The 17,226-nt window shown below is 39.3% G+C and overlaps 1 protein-coding gene across 1 annotated transcript; it reads right to left on the minus strand.

Moving 5' to 3' along the window:
- Positions 1 to 1,286: 1,286 nt before the first annotated feature.
- SLC17A2 (solute carrier family 17 member 2) lies at positions 1,287 to 16,066 on the minus strand. The gene is made up of 11 exons (XM_024751987.1): positions 16,039 to 16,066; positions 14,000 to 14,211; positions 11,927 to 12,160; positions 11,754 to 11,841; positions 6,136 to 6,222; positions 4,661 to 4,779; positions 4,377 to 4,538; positions 3,744 to 3,876; positions 3,511 to 3,658; positions 2,630 to 2,720; positions 1,287 to 1,421 (listed from the first exon to the last, which is right to left on the minus strand). The coding sequence occupies exons 1-11, from the start codon at positions 16,064 to 16,066 to the stop codon at positions 1,287 to 1,289; spliced, it is 1,437 nt and encodes a 478-aa protein (XP_024607755.1).
- Positions 16,067 to 17,226: the final 1,160 nt, after the last annotated feature.

The raw sequence follows: 17,226 nt of genomic DNA on the forward strand, positions 1-17,226 counted from the left end.
AAGACAGAGCCAGAGTGTTCTTATCTCAGTATCACCCTCATAGCCTGTCAATCTGTTTTCTTTAAAGCACCTGCTCAAAAATACCGGTGGATTTGCATTAGGAGATTCTCTTTATCTGCTAAACTAGCTCAAGGCTTTAGTCTCTGTGGTTCTACTTGGCTTCTAAACATGCTAAGAATTTCTCCTCTGGAATAGTTGCAGCAAAACTGACATCAGCTCTCTGTGTAGAGACAACCTAGAGGATGTGTTTTAAAGGTTAGGAGACAGAATTAATTCCTGTTGGGGTTGATGATGAGTATCTGAGAATCTTGGGCAAATAAGGAAAATCTGAAGAAGGTCAAATGATCTTTTTCAATCCTAAAAAGGAATTTCTCTGATGTGTGATATTGTCCCATGATTTCTTCCATCTTGTTATACCTTCAGTATTCTTCTCCTCCATTTAAGTCTTCATTTCATTTGAAAATGCATCTGTCATCTTCCTCTAATTTTCATTCTATGGACCAAACTATCTCGATGTCTCTTCTAGAACTGCCCATATTGCTTCCCTTCGCATCCATTCTTTTTACATTGTAAGCTTTGCAATTCTATCTTCTCTCTCCCATGATTTTCAATTAGCCTAATTTAATCTTCTCCTTGTCATTTCCTGGTTGTTAATCTCCTGGAAATTAGCTAGGATAAATAAGTATCTATTTTGCCTGATGGAAATAATCCTAATGTAAATAATTTTTAAATGGCCCATTTAATTTTAGCATGTGAATTTTAATAGAATGTAACCACATAAATAAACATCCATGTTTCTCAGTGTATAAAAATGTTAATGCTGTGGATTACAGCCTTAAAATTCTGTGCTGAGCTCTAGAACATACAACTCTGGTTCTAGTAGATCTTCTCTGTGTCTATAATCGCCCTCATGAAGGTACTTATCAGTGATTATTTTCACACAGCTTTTTATCTAGTTTCTTACAAAAAGGAAAATTCAAAGGCAACAGGAATTGATGTTTCAAGTTTGTCTAGCAGTTTGTCAACCCTGGCTGCATGTTAGAAATCCTGGGGAGTGTCTAAAAATTAGTGATATCTGGGCTTTATCCCAGACCAATTCATTCAGAATCTCTTGAGTAGAGCCCATTCATCTGTATGTTTTAGAAACTCACCAGGGAAATTTAACATGTAACCGAAATTGAGAACTGCTGAGCCTATGGCCAAGAATATGAAAAAAGAATGATGATAAGTAAAAAATGTTGAAAAAGCTAATGGTCAGTACTACATTTAAGTCTGCAACTATATCCTCAGAGACGGGTAAGAGTCCTCTCTTTGGCCCAGTGCTGGATTTCTGCTTGTCCAAATGTGAGGTAAAAAACCAGGCCAAACATGTTGACAGCAGCAGCAAGGAAAAAGACATTCCTCCATCCAGACACAGAATCCTGGAGGAAAAAAAAAAAAAATACACAGAGTTATCAGCCTCACAGTTGCTTCTCCACTAGTTCTAGAAATCCTCCATTTTGTATATTGCAACACTGATCACAAAGAATCTAGGGAACAATATGCAATAACCACTGAGCACCTTGAATTCTCAAAGAAGGTTTTATGAAACTGGTGGAAACAAGAGGATGCTAAAATGAACACTGGGTTCTGGCTTGGATGAGCTTTTCTTTAAACCCAAATAAATTAACCTACACTAATGTTTTTCTAGAAATTTGGATCTCAACATTCTTGAAAATATCATTATTACTCATTTAAAATTATGCCTAAAACAACAGCTTTAAGATTTTCACTCTTGTGCTCTCTCTGATTTGTTTTGTTTTTGACTGTTGACATCAATCACACCAACCCCCTGGATGGACATCTCAATATGATGTGAGTTACATTTGGTCTGACTGTATGATTTTCCTCATCCAGCCCTTGTAAGTCACAGTTCATTTCTGGCATTATAGTCAAAGTGGATTCCTAGCAATTTGGTTAAAATCAACCTGAAAATAGATCACCTAGAGATGTATTGAAAACAAAACAAATCTTTTTCTGTAAGTTGGATCATGTCATCCTGCCATCCCAGCCTAGTTCTGCCTTTGCATCCTCCCTACCAGCCCACACTTGGTACTGAGCAAGCCTCACGGGCTATGCTCCCTGCTTTGTGTCACAGCCTTTCTCTTTCCACCCAAAATTTAACCTCTCTTCAAGCTGGCCTTGGGACCCTTTGAGTTTCCATTTTGTGATTTTTTTTTAGAAATTGGAATTAATCTGAACAGACTGTTCATAACCTTCCCCTTCTGATCCTGTGTCTTCATCTCTTATCCTTGACATGTATCATTCACTCTGGTCATAACTAAGAGCTGTTTCATACTTTTGTTCCTCTAGGAAGTCATATGTGCTATTTTCTCTGCCTGAACTGCTCATTTTCATTAATCTAATACCTATTCATTTTTAGAAATTCAGCTTTTACTTCTCTTTCCCTGGGAAATGTGAACTACCAGACTCTGATTTAGAGTCCCTTAAGAATAGAGTAATTATGTTGGCATCCAGGCTTATTTTCCCCATCAGACCATACAATCCTTGAGAACAGAGGCCCTGTTGTGAATCCCCAGTGCCTAAAACAATACCTGCCACTTGCAGATGTTCAGTAAACTGGCCCAACCTGACTGATAAGGAATCCGGTGGCAGTGGAAGAGATGATTCCTGCGATGAGCCCAAATCCCCTTGAGATTCCCATGAGGAAACTTGCATACCTGCGGGGAGATGATTTTATATAGAAAGCTGCCTTTCACTTTTCAGCAACTCAATTTTAATGCAGTCCAGCTCTAATAGTAAAGTCATTTAGCCTAACGCAGTTTTTTCTGTTCACTTCAAGATAGTTAGGGCAATGTCTGTTTGCCAAACCTGAAATCACCTATCCAGCGACTCAACAACTAGGAAACAATTCTGTCTCTCAGGAGCCCAGGTTCCCACTCCAGCATCTCAGCACGGCAGGCAGTTTGCGCAGTGGATGAGACAACATACACTGGACAAACATACACTGGACAGACGGCCTGGGTCCAAATCCTGGCTCTGCCCTTGTGTGACCTCAGGCATGTCACTTAAACTTCTTGTGCCTCAATCATCTCCCTTATAAAGTAAGAATAACAATAGGACAAGTAGTTATGCAGACCAGATGTGTTGATACGTGAGAAGTCCTTTGAATAGGATCTGGCTCAGGACAGGTGTATACATATGTGGTAGCTAATATCATCAACACTCTGGAAGCTTTTCCAAAACACGTGTGTGGGTCCTTTCCCAGAACACACAGTCTAATCTCTAGTGGAGAAGCTAAGGAAGTTTCATTTACTTGTTACTGGCCAAGATTGGGCACTGTTTCTCTAAAAACACCTTAGGTCATGGCCACATACTGACATTTCTAGTTATTTGTTATTACTCTGCCATCATTTTGTGCGTGTCAACAACAGGAAGCAGTTGCTAGAAGACTGAGGCCTAAACCTCCGGAAGGGCCTGGGGGAGGGGAACAAACAGGTCAAACCTTACTGGGGAGCGACGTCTAAGGTGTTGATGATGAATCCTGAATCACACAGGTTGCTGGTCCCAGGAATAAGTATCAGCAAAATAATAGTTGTTGTGTAACTGGAAGCCACAAAAGGCAGGGCGACAGCACACAGCGATGGAAGGAGGAGCCCTGGGCAATGGGGACACACCATCAGGAAACTTCTCTGACCATGTGTGGATAAAGGGATTGGTTAACCGAGTCCCCACATCCTTACCTAGGGATGAAAAGAGTTTTCGGACGGTGATTAATCTGAGAAGCTTCCTGGACAGGAGGAAATCTGCCAACTGACCTCCTAGAATCGTACAACTTGAGGCAGCGATAAAAGGCAGGGAGGACAGAACACCACTCTGAAGGGAGGAAATGTATACAGTAAGTAGTTACAGAGGCGCATATGGCACCAGAGCTTATCAGTTACACAGACCAACCATTAGCCCACCCTCCTGACACTTGGAGTTGCTTTAAGGAAATTAGCATCCTTTTCCACATGAGGAGAACACTTCCTCAGGTAAGAGAGCCAGAACTTGCATTACACTGGCCTCCAGAGAAAAGCACTACTCATTTCTAAGGGAAATTGAAGCATCAGCTCGTATGGCAGCATTGCAGAGTGGTTAAGAACACAGATACTGCAGCAGCTCTACCACTCAGTAATTGTGTAATCCAGGGCAAGTCATCTCCCCTCTGTGTCCCCATTTCTACACCTGTGTGATGGAAATCATTACAATGTCTCTCAATCATCGTGAGGGTTAAATGAGTGGTTATGTGTGAAGTCAGAATGTAGTAGGCAGCAAAGAACTGTTTCTTCTTATTGCCATTATCATGTTCATAGAAGTACAGGAAGCATACTCACATCTCTGATGTTGACGTGGAGCACAGAACTGATGTACGTTGGTAGGTAAGTTATGATTATGGTGCATAACCAGAAATGGCTGAAAAAACCCGTGAAAATGGCCCAAAGTGGTAGGCATCTGACCATAGCCTTTATGGGAACAGATCGTCTAGGAGAACTGGACTGAAAGGAAATATCTAATCAGTATGGGTATTAGAACAGGACAGAGGATGCCTCTCCTGAGAGCCCCACACCCTACCCTGGAGCTCTCTGCATGGCCCACAGGTAGAAGGGCTGCACTGTACCTGTTGAGCCAGCGAAGACACGATGTGGTCCTTTTCCCTGACGCTTATGCATGGGTGATGCATGGGGTCATCATAAATCACCATGAACCACAGGAGACAGCAGACACAGCCAATGCTACCTGGGAAGCTGGGATCCAATTAGTTTTCAGGTAGATTTGTGTGCTAGGGGAAGGGAATTTCCTCTGAAGTAGCACACATCACCCCAAAACACACATATCCATTCATGGTTGTTCCACCACCATGACCTAAAGTTTCCCACTTCTTCATCTCAACTCATCTACAAATCTCCTTTTGACTAAATGTAGAGTGCCACTTGTCAATGTCAGAGCCCTCTCGACAGAGCAGGAGCATGAACGTACCACTGTATAGCTGATTAGTTACTCTTCAGACTCCAGTGGATATATCATGGTGTGTCATTAGCAACAACTTCTTAATGCACACATTACTGTCTTATTTTAGAAGATCTGAATAGTCAGGATTGAAGAGAAAAGTATTCATCCATATACAAAACAACCTGCCATAAAATGAGTGTAACAAGGAAAAATTTCCAACACATTTGCAAAAGACAGTGTTATTTGTATTCAAACAATACATCCATTATGGATTTCCAGAAAAATATTTCTTGACAGTACCTGATCAACATGTGTGGACAAAAATGACCTGGGATTAGCATCATTAATGAGAAAGCCATCCTAGCTGGAACCATATTGAGAATAGAAACTTGTCTCATTGCTGAGATTTGTCACCTGAAGAGGTTCTATGTTAAAAGACTCTGTGGACTAATGTTCTTTAAATTTCCTCCAATTACTGGATTTATCCATTCTTTTATTTATAAAGCTATAAGTCAGGCATTATGATAGTACCAAAGTGATAAAAAAAAATATGGAATGAAGTTCTTGCCTCAGTCATTTCATAATCTAGTGGAGAGGGAGAAGGGGAAATAAATAATTACATGCCAACACAGCCTAGAAAAGAAATTATCAGTAAGCATCATAGAGGACAGAAAGACTTAATCTGATGGGATAAGTCTTGGTAGTCTCCATAGGGAGGTGTACATTTAATTTGAGCTTTGCAAGATTCACCTGGTAGAAAATAGGTTAAGGGCATCTTGGCAGAAATAATAATTATAATAAAATATGAAGACATATTGAAAATGTGCTTCACCAGCTCTGACATATTAACCATATAGAGCAACTAGACCTGGTGTTTCAGACGTGGTGGCAGAGATTCTACAGAAGATGCCTGGGGTGGGTGTGTGAGGCTACACTCCTGATTTCTCAGAAGTCAGCACCATGCAGATGGTCATCTCTTAGACTAGACTAAGAAATCTACCAATCCTCAACATTCTTCGTCATCTCCCATTTAACAATGGACATTTTCTCTCAAATGGGAAGAATGTGGGCGATAGGTAACATAAGCATAAAAACAAATGCCTGGGAAGTGGAGGTGTTAGGAGATAAGAGAAAGTGACTCACCAAAGATGTAGAAGATAAAAGGCCAGCCCAACGTCTGTGAGATTAGTCCCCCCACACAGAGGATGATGAAGGACCCAAACGCTGCCCCTGAAGAGAAGAGGGATAAAAAACACTGAGGAAAATAGCAAAGGTTGAGACTGAGTGACTTCCCTGGATGTTGTCCCAACAAAGAGGTGGCAGACTTAGAATTACTGGGTGATGAGAGTCTTTCTTCCAGCTCACAGATCTCCCCCAATAAAGTCATGAGAAGTAATCAGAAATAATCAATAATAACAATATGCCACCTGACACTTCAACGGCTCCTTAACTCCAATGTGACCAAATACAAATCCCTTTGTTTGTCATAGACACTCTCTGCAAACATAGCCCACCAGTATTTCCTTATAATTAGAGTTACATTCTGGCAGGGGCAATATGAGGTTGGCAACAGAAAAGGAAACTCTTACAAAAATTAATAAGATAAAGTCCTTGACCTCAAGGGGATTTCAGCCCAGTTGCAGAGAAAAACGTGAACAAAATTCTCTATTATAAGTGTAATACAATGTAGACCTTGGAGTCTGAACATATTTTTCAGAGACCCATAATAAGAAATGTATCTTTCACGGCAACACAATATATACACAAATACACACACACACACACACACACACACACACACACACACTTCAAACAAGAGTTTCATGAATCAATACTTAGTCTTACCGTGTGCAATTCACTCCCAAAATTTCCATTCTATTCTATTCAGTTTCATTTTAAAAATACTGGTTTTGACCTACTTAATTGATTTTATGACCCCTTCAATGGGTCCCAATATATGCAATTTGAAAAAAAAGAATGTGGAATATAAATATGATAATAAAACTACAATTTTCTTTGAAAGTATACATGAGAAAATTAAAACTGATGATAAGATTCACAAATTGTTTACATGGGCTAAGAGTAGGATGGATGGAATTTTGGTAAAAGAAGCTGGGAGCAAAAGACCTTCCAGGAAAATGAGCCAGTAGAAATAGAGCCAGAGAGAATTTAAGTGCAGACTATACATGCTACAGTCTGAGCATTGCTTACAGAGGGATGTTGAGTGCAAAGGCAGGTTGGGACCAAATGGTAGAGCATCTTTATATCCATGCAATAAGGAGGTCAGTCGTCTGTAATCATGAAGGCACACACTGAAGATTCCCAAGCAGGTTAGCAAAAATGCCCTGTCTGTGCTTTAGGGAGATAACCTGGCTTTGATGAGAAGTTTGAAGGAAACAAAGCTAGAGGAGAGAGAAGACCAACTGAGCATTTGTAGATAGAGGAGATGCTGACCACTGCAATGGAAGGAGCCACACAGGACAGTGGCTTTGGAGTAAAAATCTGCAGGATGCAGCCATGCATTGGATTGGGGAGTGAGAGGCTTGATGACCCTCAGTTCTGTTCTTCAAGTACACATTCTCAGTGCTACCAGTTGGGGCAAATAGCAATGAGGTAGTTATCAAGTCCTTACGATCACAAGCTCTGGTGGGGGAGGGTAGCATGGTGATTGAGAGTGTACACTCTGGGACCAAATTGCTGGGTCTCAAATCTCAGTTCTACCGCCAGCTATTTATTTGTCTCTGGGAAATTTACTTAATCTCTGCATACTTTAATTCCCTCCTTTGTAAAATGAGAGTTAAGATTGGTTCAAGATGGCAGAGTAGAAGGACGTGCTCTCACTCCCTCTTACAAGAACACCAGAATCATGACTAACAGCTGAACAATCATTGACAGGAAGACACTGGAACTCACCAAAAAAGATACCCCACATCCAAAGACAAAGGAGAAGCCACAATGAGACGGTACGAGGGGCGCAATCACAGTAAAATCAAATCCCATAACTGCTGGGTGGGTGACTCACAGACTGGAGAACACTTATACCACAGAAGTCCACCCACTGGAGTGAAGGATCTGAGCCCCACGTCAGGCTTCCCAACCTGGGGGTCCGGCAACAGGAGGAGGAATTCCTAGAGAATCAGACTTTGAAGGTTAGCAGGATTTGATTGCAGGACTTCAACAGGACTGGGGGAAACAGAGACTCCACTCTTGGAGGGCACACAAAGTAGTGTGCACATCGGAACCCAGGGGAAGGAACGGTGACCCCATAGGAGACTGAACCAGACCTACCTGCTAGTGTTGGAGGAACAAGCCTACCTCAACAAATGAGAAAAGTCTCAAATAAACAATCAAACCTTACACCTAAAGGAACTAGAAAAAGAAGAGCAAACAAAACTCAAAGTTAGCAGAAGGAAAGAAATCATAAAGATCAGAGCAGAAATAAATGAAATAGAAAAGAAGAAAACAATAGCAAAGATCAATAAAACTAAAAGCTGGTTCTTTGAGAAGATAAACAAAAATGACAAACTTTTAGCCAGACTCAAGAAAAAGAGGGAGAGGACTCAAATCAATAAAATTAGAAATGAAAAAGGAGAAGTTACAATAGACACCAACATTAAAAATCTTCTAACACACAGAAGTCCAGGACCAGATGGCTTCACAGGTGAATTCTATCAAACATTTAGAGAAGAGCTGACACGCATCCTTCTTCCAAAAAATTTCGGAGGAAGGAACACTCCCAAACTCCTTCTACGAGGCCACCATCACCCTGATACCAAAACCAGACAAAGATGTCACAAAAAAAGAAAATTACAGACCAATATCACTGATAAATATAGATGCAAAAATCCTCAACAAAATACTACCAAACAGAATCCAACAACACATTAAAAGGATCATACACCATGATCAAGTGGGATTTATCCCAGGGATGCAAGGATTCTTCAGTATATGCAAATCAATCAATGTGATACCCCATATTAACAAAATGGAGAAGAAAAACCATATGATCTTCTCAATAGATGCAGAAAAAGCTTTTGACAAAATTCAACACCCATTTATGATAAAAACTCTACAGAAAGTGGGCATAGAGGGAGTCTACTCAACATAATAAAGGCCATGTATGACAAACCCACAGCAACCATCATTCTCAATGGTGAAAAACTGAAAGCATTTCCTCTAAGATCAGGAACAAGACAAGGTGTCCATTCTCACCACTATTATTCAACATAGTTTTGGAAGTCCTAGCCACGGCAATCAGAGAAGAAAAAGAAATAAAAGGAATACAAATTGGAAAAGAAGAAGTAAAACTGTCACTGTTTGCAGATGACATGATATTATACATAGAGAGTCCTAAAGATGCCACCAGAAAACTACTAGAGCTAATCAATGAATTTGGTAAAGTTGCAGGATACAAAATTAATGCACTGAAATCTCTTGCATTCCTATACACTAATGATGAAAAATCTGAAAGAGAAATTAAGGAAACACTCCCATTTACCATTGCAACAAAAAGAACAAAATACCTAGGAATAAACCTACCTAGGGAGACAAAAGACCTGTATACAGAAAACTATAAGACACTGATGAAAGAAATTAAAGATGATACCAACAAATGGAGATATATTCCATGTTCTTGGATTGGAAGAATCAATACTGTGAAAATGACTATACTACCCAAAGCAGTGCTCGCTTCGGCAGCACATATACTACCCAAAGCAATCTACAGATTCAATGCAATTCCTATCAAATTACCAAGAGCATTTTTTACAGAACTGGAACAAAAAAAATCTTAAAATTTGTATGGAGACACAAAAGACCCCAAATAGCCAAAGCAGTCTTGAGGGAAAAAAATGGAACTGGAGGAATCAGATTCCCTGACTTCAGACTATACTACAAAGCTACAGTAATCAAGACAATATGGTACTGGCACAAAAACAGAAATATAGATCAATGGAACAGGATAGAAAGCCTAGAGATAAACCCAAGCACCTATGGTCAACTAATCTATGACAAGGAGGCAAGGATATACAATGGAGAAAAGACAGTCTCTTCAATAAGTGGTGCTGGGAAAACTGGACAGCTACATGTAAAAGAATGAAATTAGAACACTCCCTAACACCATACACAAAAATAGACTCAAAATGGATTTGAGACCTAAATGTAAGACTGGACACTATAAAACTCTTAGAGGAAAACATCGGAAGAACACTCTTTGACATAAATCACAGCAAGATCTTTTTTGATCCACCTCCTAGAGAAATGGAAATAAAAACAAAAATAAACAAGTGGGACCTAATGAAACTTAAAACCTTTGGCAACGCCAAGGAAACTACAAACAAGATGAAATGACAGCCCTCAGAAAGGGAAAAAATATTTGCAAACGAATCAATGGACAAAGGATTAATCTCCAAAATATATAAACAGCTCACTCAGCTCAATATTAAATAAACAAACAACCCAATCAGAAAATGGGCAGAAGGCCTAAATAGACATTTCTTCAAAGAGGACATAAAGATGGCCAAGAAGCACATGAAAAGCTGCTGAACATCACTAATTACTAGAGAAATGTAAATCAAAACTACAATGAGGTATCACCTCACACCAGTTAGAATGGGCATCATCAGAAAATCTACAAACAGCAAATGCTGGAGAGGGTGTGGAGAAAAGGGAACCCTCTTGTACTGTTGGTGGGAATGTAAATTGATACAGCCAATATGGAGAACAGTATGGAGGTTCCTTAAAAAAACTAAACATAGAACTACCATATGACACAGCAATCCCAGTAGTGGGCATATACCCTGAGAAGACCATAATTCAAAAAGACACATGCACTCCAATGTTCACTGCAGCGCCGTTTACAGTAGCCAGGTCATGGAAGCAACCTAAATGCCCATAGACAGAAGAATGGATAAAGAAGATGTGGTACATACATACAATGGAATATTACTCAGCTAATAAAGGAATGAAATTGAGTCACTTGTTAGAGACGTGGATGAATCTAGAGAGTGTCATACAGAGTGAAGTAAGTCAGAAAGAGAAAAACAAATATTGTATATTAATGCATATAAGTGGAACCTAGAAAAATGGTACAGATGAACTGGTTTGCAGGGCAGAAATAGAGACACAGATGTAGAGAACAAACGTATGGACACCAAGGGGGGAAAGCAGCGGAGGGTGGGGTGTGGTGGTGTAATGAATTGGGAGATTGGGATTGACATGTATACACTGATGTGTATAAAATGGATGACTAACAAGAACTTGCTGTGTAAAAAATAAATAAAATAAATTTAAAAGAAAAGAAAATGAGAGTTAAAAGTTATCTTCAAAGGGATATTGTGAATGTTAGCTCAGAAGAGTAAAGAACTCAGAATAATGTGGGCTCTTGAAACTCTACTTTCCAGACTGATTTATCTCCTTACCACTGATAGTCTTAATTCGCATTTGCATATCTTTGCTAAAATGGTGTTTATGCAGTTTACTTGGTTTTTTTTTTCTATTTTTGCAAATTCTTAAAGTTCTAAAGTTTTCCCTACAATGCTTTTCTGACTACCCTCGCAATGCTCAATGGTCTTTTCTGCTTCTGAGTCTTAGTGGCTTTACAGCACAGATGTATCTGTCTTATTTGTTATGTGACTGTCTTACATTGTTGAATATTTTTACAGCACTTTTCTCCCTGTCCCCCAAACCATCCTATGCATAGAAGGAAAGATGTAATAGGGTGAAGCAGATAACAAAGTTGTGATCTATATGCATATCCTTACCTGATCCCGCAATGCTGGTGAGCTTGCTTCGTTCAAGTGGGGGAGCCCATTTTGCCCAAATTGTAAACTGACCTGTCCATGCCATTCCCTGAAATGAAAATCATTAAGACTCTTGATCTCTAGTAGAATTCAGGAATCCATATCCCGCACAGAATGAGAAAGTAACCGGCTACCTGGGCCATGCCCTGGACTGTCCGAATCACAATAACCAGAACCACTCCAAAGTCAGCAGCCAGTGGTGTAAAGAGGGTGAGAAGGGAGGAGATCAGCAAACCAGCACCAAGCATCTGCTTTGCTCCAAATATCCCTGCTAAATAGCCACTTGGGATCAGAGTCAGTATTATCCCATAGCTGATGGAGCTAAAGATGATACCCTGAGTCTCTGGGCTCCATTCATATACAGAGGCCTGGGGGGGAAAAAAAAGGAAAATTCTTGCTAAGAATTTCTTTTATAAAAATTCTAATTTATAGCCAGAGCTGCTTGGGGTTTTGACCCTCCTATAAAATATCAATTTTGGCTTTCCTCCATTTTTTACCAAACAAATATTCCACCTTTTCCAAACAACCAATTATATCTCTAATTTGCTCCTCTCAGAGGGAGAAAAAAATAGAGAAATGAAGAAGAAAAGGAAAAAAAAATAGAGAAATGAAGAAGAAAAGAGATAAAGAAATGATTACATAGGTAGTTGATAGGAAGATGTAAATGAAATATAGTGAAAGAGCTTCTTTTAACTATTTTGGTTCTAGTAAATAAGTCAGGTGACATGCTGACTCTCATTTTAAATAATAAGGAAAACACATCTTTACTGAATGCTTATCAAAATTAGTCCCTAAAATCAAGTTTAGGAACCATGGTCTGCCCTGGCAGAGGTGACTTCCTAAGACACATATTACACATTAATAAGATCACATTTTCTTCTGATGTAACCCAATAAATAATTTTGGTAGACCACTAGATACATGGCATCATGGTATAAATTGAAGTAAAGAGCCAAACAATGTAAAATATGAAATATTTTGTCCACTTAAAATAACTATAAATAATACAAGATATATGACTCATGTCAGAATTCAAGTTTGAGGGTGAACGGCAGTAAAATAGGGACTTTAAGAAAAGGGAAGAACAATTTTGGGAAGGTCCCAGGAAGGAAGGAGTACTTGAACCATTCTTTGAAGAATGCCTATGATTTGTGTAAAGAGAAATAGGAAAACTCATTCTTATTGAAGAAAAACAGCAAAAGTGGACTTGCAGTATTTGGAATGATACCCAGTGAAACTAACCAGGACTCTAACTTGCTCAGAGCAAAGACTCTCCCTGGGTCATTGAGAGCAGACATGAGTGTGCTGAGAAGTGGGCCCAGGTTCTGGAGAAGTACAGCATCTCAAGAGAGGAGTTCGTGACTTGAAGGTATTCTGGATTCTTGAGCACAGGTGTGTGAATGTGTAGAATGAATGATGGAAGAAAGACTGGAGAAAGAGAGGTCATTATAAGTAAGCTGGCTCCAAGGTAACAAAATCATAAAATATGAGGATGACTTTAGAAATGTAAAATAAATGTTAGTTTAAAGAAAAAATTTAAATGGGTTATAATCATGATTCTTATACAAATTAAAAACGAACATGTAATAAAGATTTTATTTAACTCATTGATTAATGGGGGAATTGGTAAGATGTTACAACTGGCCCAAAGGAGAATTCAAAGGCCCACACATTTATAAGTGGGAAGTAATGCTGAAATCGATTTTAAATATATAGCAAAACTGGCTTATTTAACTGAGAGGCAAGTGGAGGAGAGTAGCAATTGATTTTTCTCAGAACAAAATTCATTTGCAGAGCTATGGGCAAGAATCATTTGCATTACTGTTTATTATATAGAACTTACTGAGTTGTAAAATGGCTCAAAGACTATGAAAAGTACAGAGACCTGCTTAAAATCAGGCAGAAGGATGTGCTTAGATACATCCTAGTGCCTAGTTTTTCATTGAAGATACCCAGTAATCTATTCCTTTCTAGAAGTGTTCACAATTTTTTCCTATAGTCCCTACCCCCAACCTTGTAATCATAATAATCTCAGTGAGACTATTTTAATCACAGAGAAGCAATATCTCAAAGAAAAATACTTCCAGTCCTTTTTAGTTTGCCACTGAAAATTCATGCTTCTATATGCCACAGAATCAAGATACAATTCTTCCTTTCAAACTGGGTTTTCCCTCTCAACAAAGAGCCTTGTTCTCCATTATACTTACTCCAGAATTAAACTCCTTGGTGGATCTGTTGGAGTGATTGAGGGTGAATGCAAGAGGTCTTTCTGTGGAGGCATTGAATAAACCAGGCTGCTGAGTGCTATTCACCATGGCAATGATTGCAATGCTCAGACTCACACGCTGGGTTATCACGGTAAAGTTTGAGAAGTGCATGATGAGAGCCAGTCCATAGCGTAATGAACAGAATTCAGGAACTAGAGAATAACACAGATGTCTGCAGTGAGTATCCTGACTGAGATCACCTTCTTTCCATTTCTCCCACTGCTAAGTCTGAGAAAACTACAGATGATTTCATGCAGTCCCACTATCTTTTTTCACCGAAATAATCATAACTACAACCCTTCTTTGTCATATTCTTTAGTTGGCTTCAAGACAATAAATCGGGGATCTTACCATAAAGTGAAACAAATACGGCCTTTTTTCAGAGGTGTGGGAAGCAGATGAAGATATAAGAAAAATTAAATGAAGGCATTTATGTCACATTGTTCCAAAATAAAGTGAATGAGGAAGATGGGGAAGAGCCAGTCACAGAACCTGAGTCTCCTAGTCTCAAGTCTGTGGTCCCATCTGTTTTGCATATACATCTACCATAAAGCTTGAAAGTTTATACTTAGAGAGCTGCCTTTGAATTAAGCTACCATCCAAGGGTTCTCTTTTATTTATTTATTTTTATTACTTTTAATTCATGCTCATGCCTAATTCGAAATTTTCTGCTATTTCTTTTTTTTTTGAAGATGTTGGGGGTAGGAGTTTATTAATTAATTAATTTATTTTTGCTGTGTTGGGTCTTCGTTTCTGTGTGAGGGCTTTCTCTAGTTGCTGCAAGCGGGGGCCACTCTTCATCGTGGTGCGCGGGCCTCTCACTATCGCGGCCTCTCTTATTGTGGAGCACAGGCTCCAGCGTTGTGGCTCATGGATCTAGTTGCTCCGCGGCACGTGGGATCCTCCCAGACCAGGGCTCGAACCCGTGTCCCCTGCATTAGCAGGCAGATTCTCAACCACTGCGCCACCGGGGAAGTCCCAAGGGCTCTCTTTTAAAATACCTGATATATAGTGTATAAATGAGCACAACCACTAACTCCTTAGTGTAATGTTCACTTGGAAGTATTTTTGTTGGATGTCACTAGGCTCTGCCTTCACATATATTCAGCTTAAAAAAAAACTAATATGGGGAACCATTTTTACTGTTTGTAGGTGATACGGTACTGGAGGAACCGTCATTCTGTTACAAGAGCAACACATTCTTTTAGGTCCCTGTGAAGTGGAACAATGGGCCTATATTGAAAGGGTTCCCATATGAATGATGGATTAAATTTTTTTGCACATTTGGTGAAATGGGACTAAAGAGAAACAAAGAGAGAACCTGTGAAGAAACAGATAAACATATAAAAAAATATATATAATGGAGAAATAATTTTTAATGGCCAAATAGGCTCAGGGATGAGATTTGGTTGCCTGCAAAAGAATTATTTCCCTATTACTGGAGGTTTCCAAAGCTCATGGGAAATAACCAGCTACATAGCAAAGATATTGTAGCAGGAACTCATATATGGGTTAGGGGTTTGTTTAAAATGACTTTTTCTGGACTCATTCCATTCCTTATGTCCTGGGATTCAGTGATCATTTGACGTAATTTCTCATAGATACCTCATTGGGGCTCCCTAAGGAAAAAGTAGCAGGTAACAGAATGAGGGGCTGGATCTGGTCCAATGTTATACTGGGAGAATCTCCACAACAGGGAGGCTTGATAAAAAACAAAGGAGAAGGAATGCAGAACGAGGATGTGGAAATAAAACTTCCACTCTTCCATAAGGTAGCCTGCAAATACAAGATGTGACTTGGGACTTCCCTGGTGGTCCAGTGGTTAAGATTCCATGCTCCCGATGCAGCGGGGCCCAGGTTCGATCTCTGGTCAGGGAACTAGAGTCCGCATGCCGCAACTAAGACCCGGTGCAGCCAAATAAATAAATTTTAAAGAAAAAGAGAGAGAGAGAGAGAGAGAGAGAGAGATGTGACTTTACCTTTCCTGGTGGAAGGCTTCTCATCCATTTGGCTCCTCTGGGAAATGGTACCACACTTTGTGGGGGAGATTCCCTCTGCCCTGAATCTCTTTTACCACGACGGGCTTTTATCTATGGGGAAGAAGAACAATCCAAAACAAGACACACAAATAATTTTCTCATGTTAATGCTGCATTCTCTCATCATCAATGAAAGTTTTGACCCAACACAGGTATATGATTTACATTTTGCAGTACGCTTCCTTATTGCTATGCTTACGGAGGACTCTATTTTTATAAGAAATCTGACTAAGTCCCAGCTAAGTGACATAGAGCTAGTCATTTAAATTCTCTAATTGGCCATTTCCTTGTCTGTTCAATAAAAATAAATCTCCTTTCTGAGTGGTGCTGCAAGAACTGAATGAGAAAATTGCAAACCACAGAGAACCATGCAAAGGTAAGGCATATTATGGCTTGAGGCAAGGTCAGAAGACAGGAAAATTAAGCCCAAGAGCTGGGGAGGAAATCTCCAGAGCAGCCCTTTCTTTCATTTTGGCCATGTTTCTGTACATCTTTCTGTACAACCAGAACAAAGTCCCATGGTTCCTTCTTTGAACATGAAGAATGACATTGCATAACACATATATATGATACTAATAGTATTTAATGGTTTAAAATGTTTATTCTTGTCTTTGCTAACACAATTTGGACACTTTACTGGGCTGAAAAGTTCTTCAAATCACCTGAATGAGGGCTTTCTACTATAATTATGAATAAATCCAGCTACTTGACAGGTAAAGAGAATTCATGACCTCAAAATGGACATGTCTAATTTGATACCTGTACCCCAATATTTGCGGATTCATACATTTATTTCTTTTAGGTACAATCCTCATGCTAAGAATATCATAAGTTTTGCAGTCATTCCTCAACTGAAGCATCCATGACCTTACAAACACATGTATCATGTTTATACTGCATCATTCAAAGCTTTGCATTCTTTCTGCACATAAATTTAACAAGACTTATCTGCACACTTAAGAATGGAGGATGGAGGATCATAATGAAAGAGACAGGTGAAGAATTTTGTTCAAAAATATTCTTTGCAGTATTATTACAACATAATATTGGAGACAAATTAACCTAACCATAAGGGTTTGGTGAGTCAATTTTAATAGATTCTTTTTTTTTTTTTTTTTTTTCGGTTACG

This window comes from Neophocaena asiaeorientalis, unplaced genomic scaffold, assembly GCF_003031525.2.
Source record: "Neophocaena asiaeorientalis asiaeorientalis breed wild unplaced genomic scaffold, Neophocaena_asiaeorientalis_V1.1 scaffold165, whole genome shotgun sequence".
In the NCBI taxonomy this organism is placed as follows: Eukaryota; Metazoa; Chordata; class Mammalia; order Artiodactyla; family Phocoenidae; genus Neophocaena; species Neophocaena asiaeorientalis.